The sequence below is a fragment of the Falco cherrug genome, chromosome Z (genome assembly GCF_023634085.1).
Source record: "Falco cherrug isolate bFalChe1 chromosome Z, bFalChe1.pri, whole genome shotgun sequence".
Lineage (NCBI taxonomy): Eukaryota > Metazoa > Chordata > Aves > Falconiformes > Falconidae > Falco > Falco cherrug.
The window spans coordinates 85,288,356-85,312,135 of NC_073720.1; the positions used below are offsets into that span (position 1 = coordinate 85,288,356).

The 23,780-nt window shown below is 45.8% G+C and overlaps 2 protein-coding genes and 1 non-coding gene across 3 annotated transcripts; all 3 read left to right on the top strand.

Annotated features, from left to right (window-relative positions):
- The first annotated feature begins 922 nt into the window (after positions 1-922).
- LOC114016902 (ras and Rab interactor 2-like) lies at positions 923-11,073 on the top strand. Its single transcript, XM_055698317.1, is given in 6 exon segments — positions 923-944; positions 1,012-1,308; positions 1,311-1,403; positions 3,494-3,625; positions 5,716-5,879; positions 10,218-11,073. Coding segments are annotated over 6 exon segments (1,026 nt in total). The 3' UTR covers positions 10,536-11,073.
- Position 11,074: 1 nt separating this feature from the next.
- LOC129734749 (N-alpha-acetyltransferase 20-like) lies at positions 11,075-13,979 on the top strand. The gene is made up of 3 exons (XM_055699491.1): positions 11,075-11,999; positions 13,017-13,162; positions 13,645-13,979. The coding sequence occupies exons 1-3, from the start codon at positions 11,845-11,847 to the stop codon at positions 13,728-13,730; spliced, it is 387 nt and encodes a 128-aa protein (XP_055555466.1). The 5' UTR covers positions 11,075-11,844; the 3' UTR covers positions 13,731-13,979.
- Positions 13,980-15,275: 1,296 nt separating this feature from the next.
- LOC114017545 (small nucleolar RNA SNORD45) lies at positions 15,276-15,360 on the top strand. The gene has a single exon (XR_003562658.2). It is a non-coding gene; the product is annotated as a small nucleolar RNA SNORD45 (small nucleolar RNA).
- The last annotated feature ends 8,420 nt before the right edge of the window (positions 15,361-23,780 follow it).

Sequence of the window (23,780 nt, forward strand, 5' to 3'; positions counted from 1 at the left end):
TGAGGTTTAAGGAAACTTTTGAGTTGCCACTAGCAGCAGGGATGTCCACTGTTAGCCTGTATAAATATGTGATCTAGTGGTGACACGGCCTCTCCTCTTTCTCCTCTCAGTCCCTGTGCTCCCCTAATACATCTGCCTAGTCTGGGCTCTGGTCCTGCCCCATCGCCAGGGTGTTTGTGCTGTGGCCAGGCTGAAGGGTCCTTAGTTTCTATTGTGCTTGTGGCAGTTCACTATAGTACAAATAATGGATATAAGCTAATCATTAATGTAAGCTATGTTGTCACAGGGAGGCTGAATGGGAGAGAAAATTCACTTACAAAGTAAAGGTTTTCAAAGAAAATATTTACCAAAGAGCTTTCTCTGTTGATGTGTTCTGTACCTTGGAAATGGAGACTGACTGTTAAAGAAAACCTTGAGTAAAACAAGAATAAAAGAAAAATGACTGAGAGATTACTGTGCCATGTGCACACTATTGCCAAACAAAGAACTTCAGACTTGATGACAAAGCTGTATATAAGCTTGCATGATGAAATCTGAAGCTGGATAAACGCAGCTTGGTTTTCATTTATAGTTTAGTGCCCGTAATCTGTCCGGCATCATAAAGATCTTAAAGCTGAGCCAAGTTTTAGGAGACCTTGGGTGAGTTATAGTTTCTGATGGAAACCATGCAAAAAAAGATGGGCTTTCATGCCAAAGCAGACAAAAGTTAGGGTTTTGACTGTGTTATGCTTCAGGTTTCAGAATTAAAGTCTAAGCTCAAAGTAAAATAAAACCAGGACACTTCTGGCCAACAAAAGAAAAAGTTAACTGGAGCTGCTGCTTGCTTGCTGCTTTGTTTTGGGGTTTATTTCTTTTTTTGTTGTTTTTTTTGTTGTGACAATCTGTAGTCTGCCTTTGTGGGTTTTTTCCCACGTTGTCAGAAATGAAAATGGAATACAGATTCTGTTCTGCCTTTTATTTTCTTGTTGACAAACATCTGGAGACTCAGCTTCTATAATAACTAAGCCTTAGCAAGTAGGTCTTGCTCTACAGTGTCTCTTGGGAGTGGTTGTTACTACTGGCTCTGCTCTAGAGGAGGAAGACAGCTCAACTTGTGTTTTCCCGTTGCAGATGTTGTCCTGGAGAAGGCCATGCATAAGTGCATTCTGAAGCCGTTGAAGAGCCATAATGAAGCAATGTTGAAAGTGTTTCATACTGCAGATGGTTTTTGGAAACAACTGAAGGAAAACCGTCAGGTGGTGCGGCAGAGGAATCCTCAGGAACTGGGCATGTTTGTTCCAACACCAGACTATGTGGATGTTGAAAGTCTGTGACCACGCAGAAAATGTATTCACCTGAAAAGAAAGTCGTGCTGCTGCTGAGAGTTTGCAAATTGATTTATACTGTTATGGAGAATAACTCTGGTATGATGCTTCTTGTGGTTCAAGGTCATTGTTTTTCTAAACCTGGGGTTGTGTTTTGGTGGAGGAGATGAGACCACCTGATTCTGCAGCTTTGTCTCCTTCTCCTGGAGCTCTTGTAGCATCTCCTTGCCCTTTTGAGAGGGATTCTTCCTCTCTGCTTCCTTCCTGATCTCTCTGCATCTGGCAGCACATCTTACAAATTCAGTGTGAAGCAGAGTTGTGAAGCAGCTTGAAAAAAAATCCAACCACCAGCTTTGCTTGACTGTAGGCATTTGAATTTGGCTGTCAGAAAGGCTGTCCTGTAAGCCTAGAATTTGACACTGGTTCTAAATTAGTATTTTCCTGGAAATCGTAATAAAGGATGCACCCAGTATCTAGCTGCAGTAATTCAGCAGTGTGTATGCAATATGACAATTACAAGGGCTCTGTGTTAATGGCTAGAGGAAAGCAGCCCCTGATCCAGTGTTTTGGGTTTGCTGTGCCTCTGAATGTTCTCATTTGGAAAATTTCTTTGTGTTTTTGCAAGAGAAGTAACATCTATTTTTACGCTGTAGCAGGAGTCCCCAAGTGACTTGAAACCTAGATGGTGAAATGGAACCACAGACCAGTTAAGACCCGCTTGATTAGTCAGTGGCACAGTTAAAACGCTGTGCTGGACAGCATGAATTCATAGGTGCAGCTCTATTGCCTGACATCTTATCATACGCTGCAGTGGTAGGTCACAAGCTAAGGTGAAGCAATGCTGGTGGTAGTGGAAGATTTTTTTCTCTTAAGAAAGTATAAGCTGCTGCAGGTGGTTGGCAGTTTTCTTTCAAGCGCTGAATCTGCAGCTGGGCTCTGTGCCGATCAGGATGCTTGCTTTCTTTTGAGATTTGAGGTGAATGGTGAAAGCTTGAGGCTGTGAAAGACCCCCAGGCACTTCGGCAAGATTTGGGCAGGAGCTTAGACCTGGCTTATTTCTGTGCAAAATCCTGCATTTTAAAATGTATATAGGAATCTTTGCCCAAAGTGATGTAAACTTTGGTTTTTTTCTCCATACTGTATTATCACATTGAGTAAGGTATTCCCAACATGCAAAAGAAAAGTACTGAGAGGCTTCTGGTGAACTATTGTACTGAGGGGCTTGGGCTAAGATGCAGCAAGTGCTCCTTGGGGTTGTCTTGCTTTGTCGTGTAAAGTTTTAAAATGTGGCATGGAGCCAGCACCTGTTTCCAGTACCTGCTTTGTCCTGTAATCTCAGCCATATAATAGTGTAATACCTGGAGGGTATGTCTTAGCTGGTCTGACTTTCAATATCAGCCCTTCAGTCCTCTGGAGTTTCGCCATAGTTTAAACTGGCTCCCAATCTTGATGTTTCAAGTGACCATCACACCGCTTCTGCAATGAGCACAGTTTGGCCAGACCCAGAGATCTAGCCACATAGCGTTTTCTAAAGAGAAAGTTTAAATGCAGTAAGAGGAACACATACAGACCTAGGTACAGCAGAGCCTCTGTGTGTTGCGTGCTGTTGTTACTGATGATGCTTCACCAGCTAGTTGGGAGTTACGTGAGGCTTTGCTCACTGGTGTTTTTAACCATGATCCATCAAGGAAATGTGCAGAGTTTTCATGTAAAATCTAATAGGCTTTTATATACAGGCTTCTCTGCTGGGTTTCGGACTCAGGAACTGATACTTGTGGCTGGATCCTTCCAGAAAGGGGACGTCGTCCATGCATGTATAAAGAAAATGCCCATTGATTTTCTTTTAGCCACTGACAGAAGTGCGGGTGGAGGTCAGGCCAGACTGGCATGGCTACTTCTTGTGAGTTCACCAGTTGAGCTGACACCAAGGTGAGCCCAGTCTTTAAATTCCCTTGCGTGCTTCAAGGTCTGCATCATCCAGTTTGTGCTCGTTAGAAGTACAAGATGAAGCTGGACGCTGCCCACCAAGTGTCCGATGATGTTCTCTTTGCTGCACATCTGTAACGAGAGGCTCTAGAGTAATACAAACCTGGTCAGTAAAGGCAGCAAAATAACACTTTCCTTTCAAACACCGAAACTGGTAAAAGGGTGTGATTTGTCTATCGCTGCCTGTGTTCTCTTTGACCCAGGGAGGCTGTATGGAGCTGATGACTTCTTGCCTGTGTTGACATATGCGCTGGCCCAGGGTGATACGCTGGAGCTGGATACTGAAACTGAATACATGGTGGAATTGCTGGATCCATCTTTGCTGCATGGAGAAGGTGATCAACTTCTATTAGAACTGAGTGGAGGGCTGGGGAAGGGGGATTCTTCCTCACCTCGTTTGAGTAGAAACCCTTTTGACGGAGTCATGTAGTCAGTGATGGCGGTAGTGTAACAAGAGAACCTCGTCATTATTTCCACCTTAAAATAAGAGAAGGCTGGTTGGCTTGCAGAGTTACAGCCCCAAGTGACCTGGGAATCTACCGACGTCTTAGGAGGACGTATGTTGTTTTCTGCCAAGAAGGAGGAGGCGTCCTGACTTAGCAAGCAAACATAGGCTGTGCAGGTGCCAACTGTGGTTATCCTTCTGTGCCTGAAAATGTCCTGAGAGTATGTATGGGTCTGCAGCATTTAACTGAGTTGTGAGACCTGGAATGGGACCCGGGTTAGGTGCTTTGTAAAAACTTCTGGGGGAATTCTCTGCCCCTCTGGGGAAAGTGCTTTTGAGAATGTTGCCCCCCTTAATGATCCCGGTTTATGCCCGATACTTGCTTCTCACAGAGTATTTTTATGAGGCCTAGGAATATGTTTCTTAAGGCACTCTTGAACAATGGCTGAAGTCTGCTAGAGGCAAGGAAATCTCCCTCCTTTGTTTTCACGGTGGTGTTTTTAACAAAGAGGTATTCTGCCAGCCCTTGGTAGGCCCCAGAATCTATCAGTTTATGAGGAAGTTTCAAAGGTTCTTGTGACCAAGCTCAGCTGTGAGTTAAGTATATGTGTATATGTCCCATTTCTGCTATCTCTTGGGTTGCTGAAATTGCTGTATCCTTTTACATGCCGATATGCATGACAGAACTGTGTCGGGTTTCCTCTGGTTCAGTACTAGTCTGTTCCCTGCTTTGTGTGCAGGGTGCATTGTTCAGGAATCTTAGGACAGAAAATACTTCAGATGTGAAGCTGGAGATCATTAACACGCTTGAAAGGCAGAAATATTTACTGGGCTGTTAAGTTGTGTCGTTTTTAATGTAGCAAAAGTCGTTCATCTATTGGCTGGCCCTGTCTGTGTACTAGTTAAACTGTACGGTGCAGGAAAAATTGTTTAGTGCTTTGGGGTTGTGCGGTTCAAATGTAAATGTATTTTCCAGTTTGTCTGGTGGGTCTTGCGTGTCTTCCACGTATTGAACTCATCACAGAGCTGAAAGCGAGAGGATGCTGTCGGTAATACAGAAAGCACTACTGTGAGCATAGACTGCATCTCTGAATGACTCCACAAATAGACCGTGCTGCCTCTTAATTGAACGCTCCCACTCAAATAGTTTAAGTTAAAGAGCAAGATAAATAAATGATAGCCTGTCTTCTGTTTCTCCTGGTACTGAGGACTGTTGCCTCCTGCTGAGAGTCCTTTTCCTTTGTGACCTGCAGCTCCTTTTGTACATCGGCAACTCTGTTGTGGCTGTACTTTGTTCTCCACTCATGTAATAAAGGTGAAGTCTGGAGAGCTGTACACGCTGCCTCCTGAACTAGTTGGATGTAGTGTTGGACACAGGTGAACAACCACAGCCTGCCTTTTAAAAACAAAAGCAAAACCTTTGGGATGCTTCCAGGTACAAATCACACGCTCGGTCATTGCTTTGTTGCCACTAAGGGGGTCACTTTTAAGTTCCTGAACAGTGGTAGATGGTCTTTTATGTCGTTTAAACAGCTGTGTTTGTTTGATCCCCACTTGAAGCTCAGGAAGAAAACAAATCGCTGTTTGGAAACTGTTTAGAAGAAAACTCATGTTCCACCTTTGTAAAAACACTCAGGAGTAAAGGAGCGACACTGGTCATTTAAATAACCGGCCACCCCCGGCGCTAGCGGACCCAGAGATGGATACTGTTGCACCACTTTGATAATATGGAGCCCAAGCAACCACTGCATGGCTCTTAGCAGCTGAGAACACACTGTCCAGTATTTTGCAGGCAAGTAAGCTGTTTTTCTTTACATATAAATATTTTGGCCATAGAATGCAGTGACTTTCGTGTATGTGTGCGTCTGTTTATTAAAAAAAAAAACCCAGAAATTGTTTGTACTTTTGACTGTGACCCGTTGGAACTGGCGTGGTGTTTGTGACCACTCTGAATTGTTCTTCCCCTGCTGTCCTTCACAGGAGGCTATTCCTTGGCAAGTGCTTATGGAGCACTTTTGCTGATCAAGAACTTCCAGGAAGACCAGGCTGCCCAGCTGCTGAGTTCAGAAGCTAGAGATACTCTCCGGCAATGGCACAAGAGGAGGACAACTAACAGAACAATGCCTTCAGTTGATGATTTTCAGGTAGAGCTTTAGGCTGAAGAGAAAAAAAGCCCAGGGGATGGTTGTTTTGTTGGAAATCTCCATTTGAGAAGTATGATTCATAATGATTTCCTTGGGGCCACAAGTGGTGTGAAGCAGTGCTGAGAAGATGGCTGGCAAATTTGCCTCTGTTTCAAAGTCTTTCCACTTCATAACAGAGTGTGTTTATGATGGTATAAAGGAAACACTAAATAATGGAGCTTTCCCACTGTCCTTTGTATTTAAGTCGTGCAGAGCGAGGACAGACCAAATTGTATTTTAGATTCAGCTTCTTTGTACGCTTTGCTGTTAAAAAGAACAAACCCAGATTTCCAGTGGTATAAATCATCCCAACTCCCCAGCAGCGACTGGTGGCTTACCGTGGGTAATAGAGAGGAGACTTGGCAGAAAAGCTTGCCTACAATTTGAAAGTTTAAGCAAGGAGTAGAGTTCTATATTGTGGATGTCTTCATGTTTGTAGTTTGTTTTGTGTTTTTTTTTTCTCCCCCCTCCCATTTCTTACTGCTCTTTCAGAGTAGGGCTGTAACTCCAACTGAAGAATAACAAAACAGTCGGGATTACTTTATCTTTTAAAACCAAGTCTGCATGCCTTTCATATAGGAAAAGATTGTTACGTAGATAGGCGTGCTGTTGTCTGTCCAGATGCATCAGTTTGCGAACTGAAGCAAGGAGGATGTTGGAATCAAGAAGAAAGGATTTACTCCTTTGTGTCTGGTTGTTTACAGTTCATACCACAGTGCAAAGCTGCTGGAGAGGCTAACAACAACCGTCAATAAGTTATGATGTAGCTAAGAGCTTGGTAAATGAAGGTATGGGGTCATCAGGAGGTAATTAAACCTTTCACTTGCGGCTCCTTCTGCTTTATCAGTGTCCATGCAGACAACCACAGCACATCACTGAACACGAAGGAGCTGGGAAAAGCAGCAGTCTCCCACAATATGCCTCTCTTAGGAAGAGGAGAACTGACAAACAGAAATTCCAAACTGTGGCAAGTGCACAAAGCTAGTCCATCTTACTGGGATCCATTTTATATTCTGCTTACCTGTAGTTAGGTGTCACATTCAAGTAGCTTGAGTCTTTGTTCTTTCTAGCAAAATATTACGCTTAATAGGAAAATTAATCACCTTTGTATTTCTGCTGGATGACTAAATGACAGAAGATTTTTTTCAGCAGGATCTTGTACTCAGTTTCACCTTCTCTTCCTCAGCAGCTGAACTTCAGCCAAGCTACCTGTACAGCTGGACACCGTGCTGGATACTGGAAGATGCAGGGGAGCACGGGAAGAGCTGGCACCAGGTGTGTCCAGGGCTGCTCCTTTGACTCTTTGAAAGAGAGCCTCAAATCAGCAAGGTCGCTCCGCTTCCAGGCTATGCTTGGCACAAATTCAAGCACTTTGCTGCCTGCCCAGAATGCCAGTTTTCCATCTCCTTTCTCCACATCTGCAGTCCTGAAATGAAGCACCTTCCCTACAAGGTATGTGTAACACAGCTTCAGCTCAACTCATCTTTCCCACATTGAAACAGGATGTGGTTGCTACATGTCTGTGGTGCTGTCTCACAGCCTTACCACCAGCTTTTGGGTCCTGGAAAGGCCTTCATCCTCCCTCCCTCAAAAGGATGGAAAAGCAAAAAATCCGGTATTTTGATGATGATGAAATACAACTTGCTGATACTGCATAAAGAATTTTGATACTTACTATATGAGTTACAGGCATTTGCACAAACCTCAGCCGCTCCTTGAAGCAATCCTGTCCATCTAGAAGCATCGAAAAACAGGTCTTCTGTGTGTTAGCTACGTTAGAAATTGAAACTGTAGTGTGCTTTGCCTTATTTAGAGCTGATTTGATTTTTTTTATTTATTTTTTCTTCACACCAGCTAACAAAAATGGATTAGTTCTGCTCAGTCCTAATGGTTTAAAAGCTGTTGCAAAGTTCCAGTGTTTCAGTCTGCAAGCTATCAAAAGTTTATTAAAAACCCAGAGTGCTCTTTGGAACTGAAGTCATATGAGCATTCTTCTCAGTCTTAGCTTTTAACAGCTTGTTCTTAGGAAACGTGAATTTTTGCCATTGTGATTTAGCATGCTTAATTTATTCAGTGTACAAACATAAGTATCAGCTCAGTAAATAAACAGGTCTTTCTTACTGTCATTTTTTCCATCTCCTTTCATTTTACTGCTTTTAGTTTCTAATTGCAGTTAGTTTTTTGCAAAAAAGCACGTGATGGCAGGCTGCTTTGCTCATGTGTCCAAAAGTGTTTTGTAGTTGGGTGTGGTTTTTTTCCAGTTGCTTTTTATTTTACTTTTTAAATACTTTTTGAAAGGTAGAACTGCGTTTCCTTGTAGGGCTTGTTTAGAATTAATCCATGTTATCGGTTGTGCACATGTGTGAATTTCAGCAGAGAAAAAAGATCCAGCTTTTGCCTCATGATCATACGGATTTACTTTAATGTTGCAGAGTAAATTTTCTTTCTGCCTCCCTCTAAGCCTGTTAGATGAAATTTGGTTACATCAGGCTCAGACACTAAGTTGCCATCGGTTAATGTGATGAAAATGTCCTGCATGAAAATGGATTGCCTTTTGCATGCTGCAGCATAAAGAGTGTGAATGGTTTATCGTGCAGCAACCTGTGGATCAACACCCTTGTGTGTTGCTGGCAGAGGGTTGGGTTGTTTTTTTTTTCCTTATGATGAACATATTGCTTGAAGCTTCTCTTCAATAGTATTGACCAGCAGTAGCAGCATCATCTCTTGGGCATGCTGCCTCTTGTGGCGCAGTTCCTTAACAACCGAAAAAGAAAGAGCCTCCCATCGTGGTCCCCCTGCCCGACCCTGAGTGTACAAGACCGGGGTAACTATAGTCTTAGCCATTTCTAAATCCACCTCCCTTAAAGCTTGTTTGTTTATTTTTGCCCACAGATCGCGTGGATCAGGAGAGTATAAATCAGGTCCTTTTTCAGGGTCTATCGGTCCTGGGTCAGAGGGATCTTCCTCTGATGGATACTCAACTGCATTGACACCCAGGGTTTTAGAGCACTGTGACTTAGAGGCTGGTAAAGAGCATGCAACTCCTCTTCCTCTCCTTCCTCTGCCTTTTCTTCTTGTGCTTTCATAGTTTCAAAAATAACTCTCCATGAAGAGAGCAGATGGTGGGACTCAGTGTTGCCTTTTGTCGCCGAATCCCACAATTTCACCCCTGTGTCGTCCCAAAGTTCCCGTGTAAAAATTGTAGATGCAGTCACTGCGGGCATATCTACTTGCACCCACTTGAGCATTGCTTTAAGGTCATGCCCAGAAATACTTTTCTTATGTTTGTTAGGGAGACCTTTCATAAGCTCATAAACGTCTCTTTCTGGGGACGAAGCCTGATTCCCCATTACAGATTTCCCACAGCTCACCTCTGAACTCCGGAGGGATTTCAGGCCGGCCGGCTCCTGCTTCCTTTCAGCGGTTCATTCGAAGTTCTGTGGGATTCGCTGCAAGTTGCTCAGGTGATTCAAGAGCCCCTCCACGTCGGATCCTTCACTGGATCACGTCAGGGTCACCAATTTGTGGCGAATGAGGAGACGGGACACAGCTTGATGCAAGCAAGATGTCAGTTTATTAGTGATTTTCTTACAATTATATACGTTTCTACCTTCTACATATTACACACTGATTGGTTGATATTTAAGACACACCGTTTAAACAATAGGAACTGATTAGTTTACCTTATCATAGCAACAATTCCTATTCTAAGATTAGGGGGTTTCTTTCTACGCCGCTTTCGTGATTGGCAAAGTTCCTTATCGGCACTATGCGTTCCCTTAGCTGGCTACTTGTTTCTCTGTCCGTCTGGTTGCCTCCTCAACTGTAATGGCTCAGGGTTCTGCAGTTAGCTTGTTCCTTGGTTCCCAGGGCTTGTGCCCTACAAGTCTCTATTCATCAGGCTAACAGTACTTGGACTCTTGTTCTTGAGGCCTTGTCCTACAGCCTCTGATGTTTATTTTGCTTCACAGCATTTAGTTTCCTAGTAAGGCCAAACACCCAGTCCCGTTAAAACCACTGATGTTTTCAATGGGGCTTTAAGACTGCTATCTGTTCGTTTGTAATTGCAGGGTTAGAATGTGAGCCAAGGAAAGGAGGATGTCAGCTTATGAATTTGTTATGCCTGCCACAGTCTTATCACCACCGTCAATTCACAAGGTGGCTGTAATGTACAGGAATCACTGGTGTGCGTTTCACAACTAGAACATAGAGAGGATTGCTATTTGTTGCTGAGCTTCCTGTTTTCAGAGGATGAGGTTTGGAGGTTTTGTTTCTGATGTCTGTTTTCTCATTTTACAGAACTACCTTCGTGTTGCATTCCAGGAAGTTCACAGTGCGTGTACAGGAAAGACCTTACTAGTAAGACCCTTTATCACTACAGCAGATGTATGTCAGCTTTGTGCTGAAAAGTTTAGAGTGGACAATCCAGAAGACTATAGCCTGTTTCTTTTTGTTGATGACACCCGGCAGCAACTGACAGAAGATACCTACCCTCAGAAGATTAAGACAGAGCTGCACAGCCGCCCGCAACCCAAGGTCTTTCGCTTTGTCTACAAGCGCATTAACAGTGATCCATATGGTGCCATTTTTCAAAACAATGATGAGTCAGCTTCTTAAAACCAGCAACTCCTTTAATTTCTGTTCCGTGTTAACTCTTGAAAACATCTTTGCTGGCTGCCTGCCTTAGGAGCTAAAACAAGTCTTAAACCATAAATACCTAGTTAAACATGTGCATTGCATACAAAACTCCGTGTAAACCGTGCGTATGGCCAGTTATACAGAGTGTTCCACCAGTGTGTTTGAGCCAGCAGCCCATGAGGCTGAATTTCTTGTACCACAGACTCTTTTGAAGCATATTATACCGTGGCCCTTTGCAGGTCTCTTGCTGTAGTGTGCAAAAATGTATTTTCTTGCACTCACTCTATAGCCGAATGTCTTAGCATACATATACTTGAATCAAAATGACAAGTGTTTCAGTAAACCAACTGGTATGAGCTTAGTTTCACCAGCATGAGTTTGACAAGACTGTCCGATGCAGCGCATCAGTTAACTCTTCATTACTTGGATGATTGCATCCTTTCCTAATTTTTTTAATTACAGAGATTTGCCGTGTTTTTACGTGTGTGTGTGTGTATATATATATATATATATATATATGTATATATATGTATTTGTTCCTTCCAGTTGTTTTTATTCCCCTTCTTCTAGGGGGTTTTAGAAGGTGGGCACAGAATGGGAGTCTTTGTAGGGACCCAGGAAATGAAGTGTTTAATGGTAAAGCTTAAAGCGTTTGCTGTACGGAAGGTTTCTCTGTACCCACCACATCAGCTGCTTATTTAGCAGTGCCTGATGTTTATAAGAGTGCCCTGTGGAAGTCTGCATATTCATTAATGAGCTAACAGTAGCTTGGCTCTGTGTAGAAAGGAGAGGAACTATGAAGAACACACACCCATCCCTGCTTTTATTTTTTTATTTTTCCTTAAACGTCCAGTGTTTCCAGGGCCTTTGCTTTCTCTTGCCACATTGGCAAAGCATCCCAAGCTCTATTGCCCCATAGTCACAAAAAGTCTTCAGTAATTGCTGGGATGGTGAGTGGGTTTTGGGCTTCTAGCCCTCCATTCCTTCGGTCGTGAATTCCACTCAGTTAAAGACTCGAGAGAATTGCTTAAAACTTGCATTTGGCAGTCACGCCTCAAACAGTGAATTTGTGGAGATCCATTTATTTATTTACACTAACGAAGAAAAAACTGTACTACTGCATCAAAATGAAACTTAGTGGCTGCTGAATCACTGAGTAATAGCGTAGAATCGCTGCTTAAGCCTTTACCACAATCATTGCAATGTTTGTTTGTAGACTGCTTGGTTTTTTGTAAAGTCGTGTGGCTGCGTGTGGTGCATTATTCCCAAGGTGCTCCTTAGTGCTCTGATGCTCTGTACGTTCGCAGTACCGGGTAAAGCGGAAGGCTTTGTGGCTGGGGAAGAGTGGCATGGACATGTTACTGCTCTCTCTGTTGCACCGGAATTTCAACAGCTGGGTTTGGCTGCTAAATTGATGGAACTACTGGGAGAAATTTCAGAAGTGTGAGTACCATGCTTATCTTTAATCTTCTAAAAGTAACCTCTCAACTGACATGGCTTAGGTATTTGACTTGCATGAAAGAGACCCAGAATTTTGCTTTAAGCAGTGTTCTGATTCGCTGAGGATTCCCTGTAATTAGAGAACAAGACTAAAACTGTCATATGGTGGTGTAAGATCTCAGGGTTTCTATGAAAGCTAACTTGCCAGAATGAGTAGGGTGTAGCCTGAATTCTAATAGAGATACTGTATAGAAAAAGGTCCTTGTCTTGACAGCAAGAGAGTTTCATGGAATATCAACACTTTCCCGTAGGGTCTCCAGCGTGATCGTGAGATCGTTCAGTGATCATGAGATTTTTGCAGTTCCTGCAGGCAGCCTTGGAACCAATTCTGTATGGCAGACAGTACCTTAGCTTACTTTTTGTCATGCTTGGCTGCTTGTACTTGCTGAAAATTTAATTGAGCATCAAATGAACCCAGAGGGAAATGTCCTGAACTCATGGTGGTAGGGCAACCCCATTGTAATCGGTAAAATGGGAAAATTGCACATTGAGGAATCTGCCTTGTGAGGAGAAGGGCTGCCTTGTGTTAGGTGACTGAACTTTGTGACCCGTTCCGCCACTGCCCCCTGCCACACACACTGAAGGAGGCAGTCCCTAAGCCAATGCAATTGAAAATGAGGATTTTTAGATGATTTATTTTTTTTTTAATGAAAGGTTTCTTATGTGTATATGAGACCTGTGCGAGTGCTTAGCTTGCCCTGTTCTTTCTGTTCATAATTTTGAACCTGCGGGCTGGTATAAAAGAATGGTTATATGACAAAAATAAAATAAAATCTGAACTTATACCGGATTTGTCCCTTGGGAAAGGAGTGCATCTGTTACTGCAGTGTGAAAGGTGTTTGATTAGCATATGACATCGTCAGACCTGCTCTTGGTCAGATTACAAGTTATGGGTTATTTAGCAATACATTCACCTGCTGTTCCTTACTGTGGTTTTTCTTTGGTTTTATGTTTCCAAAGAAAGGGTGGATTTTTCGTCGATCTCTTTGTGAGCGTATCAAATCGGGTTGCAGTAAATATGTATAAGCAGCTCGGCTACCGTGTGTACCGGACAGTATTGGAGCGCTACTCTGCTAGCAGTGGAGAGCCAGATGAAGATGCTTACGGTAAGTGGTTGTTGTGCCTTAAGTTGAATGGAAAGGTTCTTGTGTTGAGGGTTCCTGGGCCTGTACAAGTTCAGATAGTCGTTGATGAATGGGATTCTGTATTCTGCTTTAGATAGGTTTTCCTACTGAAGAGTACATCAGTTAGGAAACTTGATTGCAGGAAACGGAATGAAGCTGCGTCAGGGGAAGTTCAGGTTGGACATTAGGAAAATCTTATCCACTGAAAGGGCGTTCAGTCAGGGCACCAAACCTGTCAAGAGCTCAGGGAGCATCTGGATGATGTTTTTAGTCATATGGTTTAGTTTCGGGTAGTCCCGCAACTAGCATGGAGTTGGACTTGATGAATCCTTATGGGTCACTTGCAACTCAAGATATTCTAGGAAATCTTCTTGAAAAATGATCTTAACGTAATAGAGAAGTCACTTAATGTGGCTTTGTGCAATGACTTTCTTTCATAATAGCATTATTTTCTTTTGCCATAGGTACGAGGAAAGCTCTTTGCAGAGTTACAGAGAAGAAATCAATTATACCTCTGCCTCATCCTGTGAGACCAGAAGACATTGAGTAACTGTAAACTGTGATTCTCAGACAACCTAGTAAGAGTGTCAGTTTCCTTCTCCCCAAAGCCCCCAAGAACTCTACAGATGAGAAATATTAGGCTCAATGTTTTTCCCCGTGAAATACCAAAAAGCAATATTGAGAAGCTTACCAATGCTGCTTCTGTCAGTATTGGCTGCATATTCGTGCTCTTACCCTATTGTTCTTCCTTTTGAACCATGACACTTTGGAGACTATTAAAATGGAATTGCTTCCTGTATGGTGGTGTCATGGTTTTCCTTCTCGGCCACAAAACAGTCCCCTCACTTTGTCACTCCCACGGAGCCCTGCTCCAAAACTGAAAACGTCTGGCCGCTGCTCCCACACAGAAGGTGCCAGGAAGGAGTTCTGTTGCTGGCTCTCGCCTTCCCTTTGCAGCCATATAACTGCTGCGACAAAACCTGGGCTCTGTTCTTTCTGAGCCACAAAACCAGAAATTGGGTACATCAAAATATACTCTCCAGAACTCAGAGGTCTCTGTTTCTCTGTGCCTTTTACTTACCTCATTCCCTAATTTAATTCTTGGATCCATCTGTCCCTTCACAGTCTGTCTGGATGTCACAGATGCTGTTACTTGGAGGCATTGACCAGGCACTTAGTTCCAACACAGGTTTCTGTCACTGTCTTCCCTGCAATTTCTTGGAGTGCAGAGGAGTGAAGGCAGAGGGTTGATGAGTATTGATAACATGCAGCTGTGACCTTGCCTCCAAGGCAGTGGGTTGAGGGACATGGATGATGAGCAGCTGCAGCTCGTTCCGCTAAGTAGTTAAATAGCCCTGAGGAGTGTGGGAGAGGGGGTTGGATGGAGGGGGTCTGGTCTGGTCTGGTCTGGTCTGGTCTGGTCTGGTCTGGTCTGGTCTGGTCTGGTCTGGTCTGGTCTGGTCTGGTCTGGTCTGGTCTGGTCTGGTCTGGTCGAAGGAGAAACAGCACAGACAGTAGAATCTGACTGACGGTAAAAGCCTTGTTGCAGCCTGATAGCTTGCTTGCGCTGCAGCAGCAGGTGCCCTGTGTGAGGCCACCTGAGTTGGGCTCCAGCTACAGCAACTGGTGCCCAACGTAGCTGAGACAAGCGGGAGAACCTGTGACCCATAACAGACATGGTGAGAGGCGAGCTGTTGCAACTAATCAATATGGGTGTATTGTGATATTTGTTGTCTGTCTTAACTCAGATCGCAACTGAAGAGGACGTATATTACTTGTGCTCATAACAATCTCCAGGCAGGGTTTTTTCTTTTATTACAGTCCTGGGCATGCAGGCTTTTGCTACTATTCTGGTTTTGCTGTTCTCCTTAAGTGCCCAGTGAGGTTTGCTCTAGTATCAGTCATGGCAGTTAATGTTCTCTCGTTCACCTGTTGTGTTTTTAGCACCAGTTTCTGTAGGCGCAAGGGGTCCATTTTAGATCTTTGAGTCACCGTGTCGTGCCGTTGTGGTTTTTCCATTGGCAAACTGCTGCTGTAATTCCCTAAGGGGCTTCCTAGGTCAGGAGGTAGCGGATGGGAGCAGGTTGCCACCCTGGGTCAGTGGTGAGTGCTGGCATGTATCATCTGACCTAAAGCTGATGTCTGTCACCACTTTAGCTCTGGAATTACTCTGAGACCCAGGGAACTCTGGTTCCCTTAAGCTGCAACCTTGGAGCTTTTCCAAGCAGTGGATGAAATTCCTGTCACAGGCTCTAAGGCACCTTAAGGAGAAGGGGGCACAGTCTGAGTTTTCCTCCATGCAGGTGTCAGGGAGGTACAGTTCTGAGCTTAGTACTGGCCGCTACTAGGAGACGCTTTCAAGTGATCCGAGTGCAGCTCTGGCTACCCAAAGCTGGACAGGGTTGGCAAATGCTGATGTAGAGTTTTGGTGGTAAACTTGACCAGCCTGTCTTAACGAGCAGGCATGTTCTTTGTTCACAAGCACCGTTTAGTCCCGCCTAGGCATCCCGAAAGTTTGAAGGGCCGTGGTCACATCTTCCCTTGGTCACACACAATGAACGGTTGCCTGTGCAGAGCTGCTTTTTAAGGAGCATGCTGTGGTTATATTTTCTCTGTTTGGCTTTGCATTTGGGAAATAATGTAACAGTTACAGCTGAACCAAAGGAGCACGATACCTGACGTGGCAGAGAAGGAGGTGCATTTTACTAATTTTTTGGTGTGCATCAGTTTGACCCCAAAATGACATTGTGTCAAAGCTTGTGGCCAGGTTCCGCTGTAGATGTTGACTTGGGATATGAATGGCTCCAGGTGTGCTTTAGGAGAGCTCTGTTGGTGTAGGTGTGCTGAGCAATTGCTCTGCTGTGTGTGCAGCTGTTCTGGTTTGGCTTCCAGGTGTGCATCATCCTCACAGAAGAAACACCCTATGCTGTTGCTATCAGGATGTCTGGTGTGGTACAATAGGAGGAGGTTCTAGATACTAGAAGTTGCAAGGCCAGCTCTGGGACAGCAACTCAGGAGTCCTTTCCAAAACGGCTGACATCTGTCCAGATCCTTAATTCTACTGAGAGAAAAAGGGGTTTAAACTAAATGAATCACCAAGGGGGTTTCTTTGGAGGAGTCTCATCAAGCACAGGCATAGGCCCCATCCTGCTTATTGTGGTGGCAGGAAAATAAGCAAGCAAGCACATCGTTCAAACTAAGATACAGTTTTGTGCATGCCCCACACCTTTTTGCACATTTTAGACCCGTTCAGCAGTGCAGTTTTATCTTCACTTTGAGCTGATGGCAGCCACTGCTGCATGAAAGCCCCAAAATGGCTTCGGCAGCTGGAACGCCTGTATCAAGACAAAGCAGGGAAAGAGATCTGCATGACCTACTAGAAACAGCTTGTGCTCCAGTGCCCAGACATGAAGATTCACATCATCTAAGAAAAAAAGATTCCAAAAAAAATGCATAAAACCAGCCCCAAATCTCAGCTGCAGGAGCAAGACAGCCTGCCCTTGATTATGGAGATCAGCACAGAAGTCTGTTTAACTTCCAGCCATCCATACTGAAAATTCCTCAGTATTTGCTTCCTGTCGTACTCTTTGCAGAGCAGAGCTCGTATTCAAGAAGTCAAGGACTGTGGTACCCATAGTGCGTTCACAGACTCTGCAGTGTGAACCAGTTTTAGATTCCACCACTTGCCTCCTCAACTGTAACTCAAGAGTGGCTCAGGGCTGAGAGGTTCCTATCCCTGTTCCCTGGGTGTCTCAGCACCACCAGAGATGTTACCTTTGGTACCCCTTGCTGAGGATTCTTCTGTGCATTTTAACCTTTATCTCAGGAGGCAAACACAGCATTTTACAGAGGACAGAGACACTCTCTCCCCTCTGTGCTCTTGTTCTGCCTCATGAGAACACAGGGATGATGGGTCCCAGTCTCCTTGTTTATCAGCAGTCCTGGAAGTGGACACGGCTCCATGCAGTGCCCGTGGTCAACTGCCAAGTAAAACAGACAAGAATGTGCATGCCTGGGTGAATGCAGCTTTTTCTTCCATCTGGAGCTACAAGCCTTGACGATAAGTGTGTGACTGGGTGTTTTCATCCATAAAGAGATCTTCAAGACGTTGTTACAGGGAGTAGCTGACACATCCCATCTATCTATCTATGTCACTATGGTATCTAGGCACTGTATAATTTCACATTATAGCTGATTATGGAAAACATTTCCCTAGAAGACTGTTGGCCCTTTAGTAACACTAATGCCCTCTTTTGTGACATTCCCCGGGACTGTTATAAGAGCGGGGCTTGCCTGCACTAAGAAATTTACCATTGAAATTATACAGGCATTTCATACTGCATAACTCCCACTTGGGATGCTTTTCCAAAAGAGGCACTTTTCTGATCTTATTTGTGTTACTCAACTGGGGAAAGGCATTATTATTTGGAATAATAATAGAGATCATGCTGTTACACCTACAGTACTTTAACTACGCTGATAACTGTTGTAACTTTTTTTCAAGCCAACAGACCTTTCTCAGTCTCTGTCATTCTCCATTCATCCAGTACTGTGCCACAGGAGAAATTCTGGAAATACCAAAGAAACCTGCAATGACAGTCTGTAATCTGAGCTTCTGTGAGACCAGGTGTTTTGGGATTGGATTTGTCTCCTCCTGGAATAGACAGGAAAAATCTTCCCCAGCTGATTTCTGCTAATACCTTGATCTGTGGCCCATCAATGAGCAACTTATTACAAAACCTACATCTTTGTATTTCAAGTTGTTTTGCTTTGGTTGGATGTACTGTTCATGAAAAGATCTAGGTGCCAGAATCAGGCTTTCAACATGCATATTTGCAATGACAAATTCAAAATTCCCTTTCCATTGATGTTCTTGGAGGCATCTTCAGACTTGCTGCTGCAGTCGCTACCACTAAATGCCACTAAATCAGTAAATCCATTTATTGAAATAGTCATACAGAGCTGCAGCAATGACACACAAACTCAATCCAATTCAAAGCTCTTCTAAGCAGAAGGAAATAAAGATTCAGCTCTGTTCTCTGTGAAACTTGAGTAAAAAAGGGTGGAAGCTTATGGATGTATATGGTAAAGAAAAGGCCATTCAGGGGACAATACAAATGAACCCTAGCAATTACTCAACAGGGACAAGAAGGTGAATGGTGTCCCACTCCTTTAGCAAAGCACTGAAAATACCTCTGGGATTGTCCAAGGCCCCTTGATTCAAGATATGTCTTTCCATCAGCTCTCTGAAATGCTCAGCAGTAACATCTGGAACCCCATCCAATTATCAGATGAAACGCAGGAGGATCAAAGAGAGAGTTTCCCAGCTGTCGTGAGAACAAGCTGGAGCGTGGGATAATCAGCAGCTTCTGACTGCTGCTAACCACCTCTCACTCATTAGCATTTTCCCCCGGCCTCCCCACCTGCATGTGCAGTCCCCTTTGCCTCCAGAGTACCAAGGGCCCCTCCATGCATGTTTCTTTAAACCTGCCTGTAACAGGCATTGCCCTGACACATCCTAGAAGTTTATAGCGGTCTCTTTTCTCCTCTCGCCATTAACTGGAGGCAATGCCTTTTGGGACATACTTGCACTGCTTGGGAGTGGGGATGAGAGCAACAGATGGGAGGGTTGGGGGGGGGGGGGGGGTCAGGAGGGGTCAGGAGCTCCAGGGATCCTGGTGCATCTCCAGACGGGTGACACCAGGCGAAGAAAGTCCCCCGTGGAGAGTCAGCCAATTCACGACAATCACACCAATATGGCTACATGCCGTGCTCACTTTATTAAACAAACAGGTCATATTTATAACTTAAACCGACCGCCCACCCGACTTTACACACAGGTGATTGGATAAAAGACTCTGGCCATGCGGGCATCCGTGTCATATGCTGCAGGCACCTGATCAGAGTGTGCCAATGAGTGTGTCGATTCTGCGGTTCCCAGGACTTGCTCTGCACCTGGCTTCTTGTTCGTGCATAGCTTGTTTTATTTCTCACACTGCTTGTTCCCAGGGCAATTTAAAGTTGCTCTGCAGCTTCAACTAACAGGCCTTGGTTGTCCAGCCTGGACAACGGTAACATATGTCCTCGGTCCTTTAAAAATCCCTCTGCACCCCTCCAGCTTTCCTGTCAGTCCCTTCAGGTACTGGGAGCTGCTCTAAGGTCTCCCTGGAGCCATTTCTTCTCCAGGCTGAACAACCCCAACTCCCTCAGCCTGTCTGCACAGCAGAGGGGCTCCAGCCCTCTGAGCATCTCCACGGTCTCCTCTAGACTTGCTCCAACAGCTTCATGTCTTTCTTATGTTGAGGGCCTCAGAGAAGACACAGCACTGCACAGGGGGGGTCTCACGAGAGCAGAGCAGAGCAGAGCAGAGGGGGAGAATCCCCTCCCTCGCCCTGCTGGGGATGTAGCCCACGGCATGGTTGGCTTTCTGTGCTGCAAGCACACGTTGCTGGGCCAAGTTGAGCTCCTCATCCACCAACACCCCACAGTCCTTCTCCTCAGGGCTGCTCTCCATCCATTCTCTGCCCAGCCTGTGCCTGTGCTTGGTATTGCCCCAGCCCACATGCAGAACCTTGCACTTGGTGCTTCTTTCCTACTTTCCATTAGATCTAGAGATGTGGGTGACTTTCCTTCTACGGAACATGCAGCAAGAGCACTATGTCAAATCAAGGTTCTCTCTCTTTGAGTTTCAAAATTTTTTCACAGATTGGTACTTGCATAACGGCTGCTTAGAAAAGAAATCTTTGCCCAGAGGAGCCTGCTGTGTGGCCCAGCTCCCAACGAGGTGTTCAGGCCTGGACATAACTTTTAATACCAAAGTGCAAACCAGTTCTGTTTTGATGGAGTTCTGAGAGTTCTGACACCGTTTAGGTAACAGCATGAAATGTTGGCATGTGGCTGAACTCTGTTGATTCAATAGCTGGTAAATATTCCCTGGCCAGCCTTCCAAAAGTAATCTGCCCAGGGGGATGCAGGAGGCTCGGCAGCAAGTAAAGCAGGGCTTTGCAGGGTGGGGCGTGGTTTCTCATTGAACGTGTCCTCAGGGAGACTGACATGTTTGAAGCAAACGGGAGGCTGGTGGAATAGGTGCACACAGCCAGTGTGCGTGTTGTAAATAGATGTTATGATTGCTAGCCTTAGACTCTGTGTTAGCAATTACTATATCCAAATATAAAAAAATTGGAAAATATCAGAGCTGCACAACAAAGGACAGCCCTGGGAAGCACAAAAGCCGGGAAACAAAACCAGTGCATTTACAGGTACCTTAACTCTGCATCTTTGTGTTACATGGTTTGCTGTTAGATGCTGGCAAAACAGAGTGTATTACTTCTGGAAGAACTAAATTCTGCAGCAGAGTAATAATGGGTGCTGCTTATCGTATGGAGCCTTTCCCTCTTTGTAGACAAGTCAGCTAAGAAGTTAACTGTATTTGTGATTGCTTTTGCTAAAAATGGTCTGGCGCTGGAGGCTGTCCCAGTGTGCCTCCCCAGCCGAGGGCAGAGCCGTGTCTTTTTGCTACTCTAACGTTGTTCCTTACTTGATAATACCGCTGTAAGGGTACCCAGTAATTCACAAGTGGAGCTGCGACCCTTTGCAGCCTGGGATCAGATGAGAGGATGCCAACAAGTGATGTTGCAAGGTGGGACAAGTGCTTGCCCCTGTGTCTCTCTCACTTTCATGCACTCTTCAGCCTTTGCCCTCAAGATCGAAGTCTTTTGGCCAGGAGGCTCGGTGAGGCCGTGGCTGCTTCTGGAGTGCCTTGTGCTGCATGAAAGGGGAAGAGATGAGAAGCCCTACGCTCAGTTCCTCCTCCTCCTTGCTCATAGTTCAGGAGAGAGCGCAGAACCCAGCTGGAGTGTGTGCATCCCTGTAGGGACTCTGTAACCGTAAGGCTGGTAGACTTCAGAGCTTTGGGAGAGCAGCTCTGAATTCATTGGGTCACAGATCTATACAACTTGCCACCAAAGGTACCACGTGATCAGTTTTCTATACAAAGTGTAATTTAGCTGTTAGGCAAAGCAGAAGTTCAGGTCTCCATCTCTGGGTCCTCAGTGGAGATGTACAGCAGAGATGCAGGAGCCTCCAGGCACAACAGTGAATTGTGTAAAACAACGCCAAGGATGCAGTTAACTATTCAGCTGACTGCAGAGGCAGACGGGCACTGTATGCCAGCCGCTCCTCGTTATTACTCTGTCTGCACAGCCACCTTGAGAAGACCTTGGGACTATGTTAGCGAGAGAGCTCCTCACAGACGCTCAGCATCACCTTGCCTTGTTCATGCTGCAGTGGCTGTCGGGGCAGCAGCGGGAAACCAGCGGGCGTTGCTCCAGCACCATGGCTGAGCGCTCAGTCTCGGGCTCTTCAGATCACGCCAGAGTGAGCCAGGAGTTTAGTTGAGACTTGAGAAACGAAAGCACCTGTAGACGTGCCTCTCAGCTGGGAACCTTTAGGTGACAGCTGTGTAAACCCTCTCTCGGCTTTTTCTTGTTTCAGGCTAAGCTGTTTGGCTTTGCGTTGTGGATGAGCACTTTTACAGCCAGAAAATAACAGAGAGGTTACTTGATGCTTTCTGGATGATTGCTGTGGGCTAAATGGCATGTACTGATGGTATCAGATGCACTTTAGCCTTGTGCTCCAAACGAATCTGGGAGTAAAAACTCAACTGATAAACTACAAATGCACCGCATACTCTGGCTTTGGGTTCTTGAGTCATTAAAAGTAAACTGAGGCTCTCTAAAGAATAATTTTGTCCACATATGTTAAAACACGATGGCACCTTCTGCCATTCCAGTTTCAAGAAAGGAGCTTTTTCCTTTCCCCCCCTCCTCCTCCTCCTCCTCTGCGGTGCGCGGCGGGCGAGAGGCACGGGCATCTCCTCTGCCGGGCAAGCTCAGCCGGCAGCCTCTGCACTGCGAGGCCCAGCCAACTCGGGCGAGTCGCCAGAGCCCCGGCGCGGCAAAGTCCCTTCAGTCCCTTCTGGCCACCCTGTCCGGACTGCGCGGCCGGGCTGAGGAGGGGGGCGGCTCCCCCGTCTCTCCCTCCCTCCAGCTCCCGGGCAGGACGAGCAAGCCAGCACCAGTGGGAAGCGCGCGCACCATCATGTCAAAAAAAAAGAAAAATGGACTCCGAGTGCGGGGTGTTCCAAGAAAAGTGGACTTCTGATTATTTTTTCAGGGAGTACAAAGAGCGAGCTGTTTGTCTGATATGCCAGAATTCAGTGTCTGCGTTCAAGGAATACAATTTGCGTCAACACTACGAAACTCAACATAAAGATAAATATGATTCTTTGGTCGGACAAGTGAGAAAAGTTAAAATATTAAGACTGAAACATGGGTTGACAACTCAGCAAAATACTTTTGTGAAGCAAAAGCAGCTCAATATATCATCACTTTGAGCAAGCGATCAAGTTGCCAAGCTTATAGCATGCGCTGGCAGAGCATTCATAGAGGGAGAATTTGTTACGTGTTTTGGTAAAGCGTTTAGAAGAAGAATTAAATTATTTAAACTAACTCTGGTACTGAATTAGAAATTATGATTAAAAACCATACCTGCATTGTGGCAAAATACGTAGATACACTATTCATGGTGGGTGGGTGGGGTTTTTTTGTTTCGAATGATCTACGCAAGTGAGTAAAGTGCTTCATATGTGAAACTGTATTAGGAGTCATCTGAAAATACTGAGGAAAAATAAAATATTGTGGAGGCAATATTGAGGCAAAACCCATCACTCGGATGCCTGGAAAAGGCAAGAGCATGCCTGCAGTCCCGGCAGTGAGGCTGTGAAGAGGCTGTGTAAGGGCACTGGTGATGACTGATAGGTTGTCCTCTCTAGATGCAGACTTGTGTGGTTTGCAGCAAAACAAAACAGCACGTCAGCACAGGATACGGATGCATTTCCACAAGTCATGACAAAACGAGCTGGTTTGCCTTTACAATTCATTTATCAAAGCCGCGGGGGTCCCGGTCCCGGTCTGAGCCCCGTGGTTCCCGGCCCGGTCCGAGCCGCAGGGGTCACTATCCCGGGGTTCCCGGTCCCAGTCTAGGTCTCGAGCCCTAGTCCGGTGAGTCCCGGTCCGAGCCCGGGGGTCCTTGTTCCACTCCCGGTCCCGAGCCGCAGGGGTCCCGGTCCTGGGGGTCGCGGTCCTGGTCCGAGCCGCGGGGGTCCCGGTCCTGGTCGTCCAAATCCCGAGCCATGGGTGTCCCGGTCCCAGTTCCAGTCCTGAGCTGCGGGGGTCCCGGTCCTGGTCCCGACCTCAGAGAGCCTCGTCCCGAGCCGTGGGGGCGCCGGTCCCGGTGATCCCGGTCCCTGTCCCGGTCCCCAGCCGCGGGGTCCCGGTCCCTGTCCCAAGCCGCGGGGGTCCTGATCCCAGTCATCCCGGTCCCGGCGGTCCTGGTTTCAGGCCTGACCTGAGCTACGGGGGCGCCTGTCCTGGCTGTCCCGGTCCCTGTCCCGGTCCGAGCCGCGGGGGTCCCGGGCCCAGACATCTCGGTCCAGGTCCCGAGCTGCGGGGGCGCCAGACCCGGCTGTCCCGGTCCCCGTCCCGATCCGAGCCGCGGTGGTCCCGGTGGTCCTGGTTTCGGAACCAGCCTGAGCCGCGGG

Bases quoted from the DNA above. Each gene is read 5' to 3' on its own strand.
- LOC129734749 (XM_055699491.1), top strand. From the start codon at position 11,845: ATGCTCTGTACGTTCGCAGTACCGGGTAAAGCGGAAGGCTTTGTGGCT. The intron at 12,000-13,016 runs GTGAGTACCATG...ATGTTTCCAAAG, and splicing joins CTGGGAGAAATTTCAGAAGT to AAAGGGTGGATTTTTCGTCG. The intron at 13,163-13,644 runs GTAAGTGGTTGT...CTTTTGCCATAG, and splicing joins GCCAGATGAAGATGCTTACG to GTACGAGGAAAGCTCTTTGC.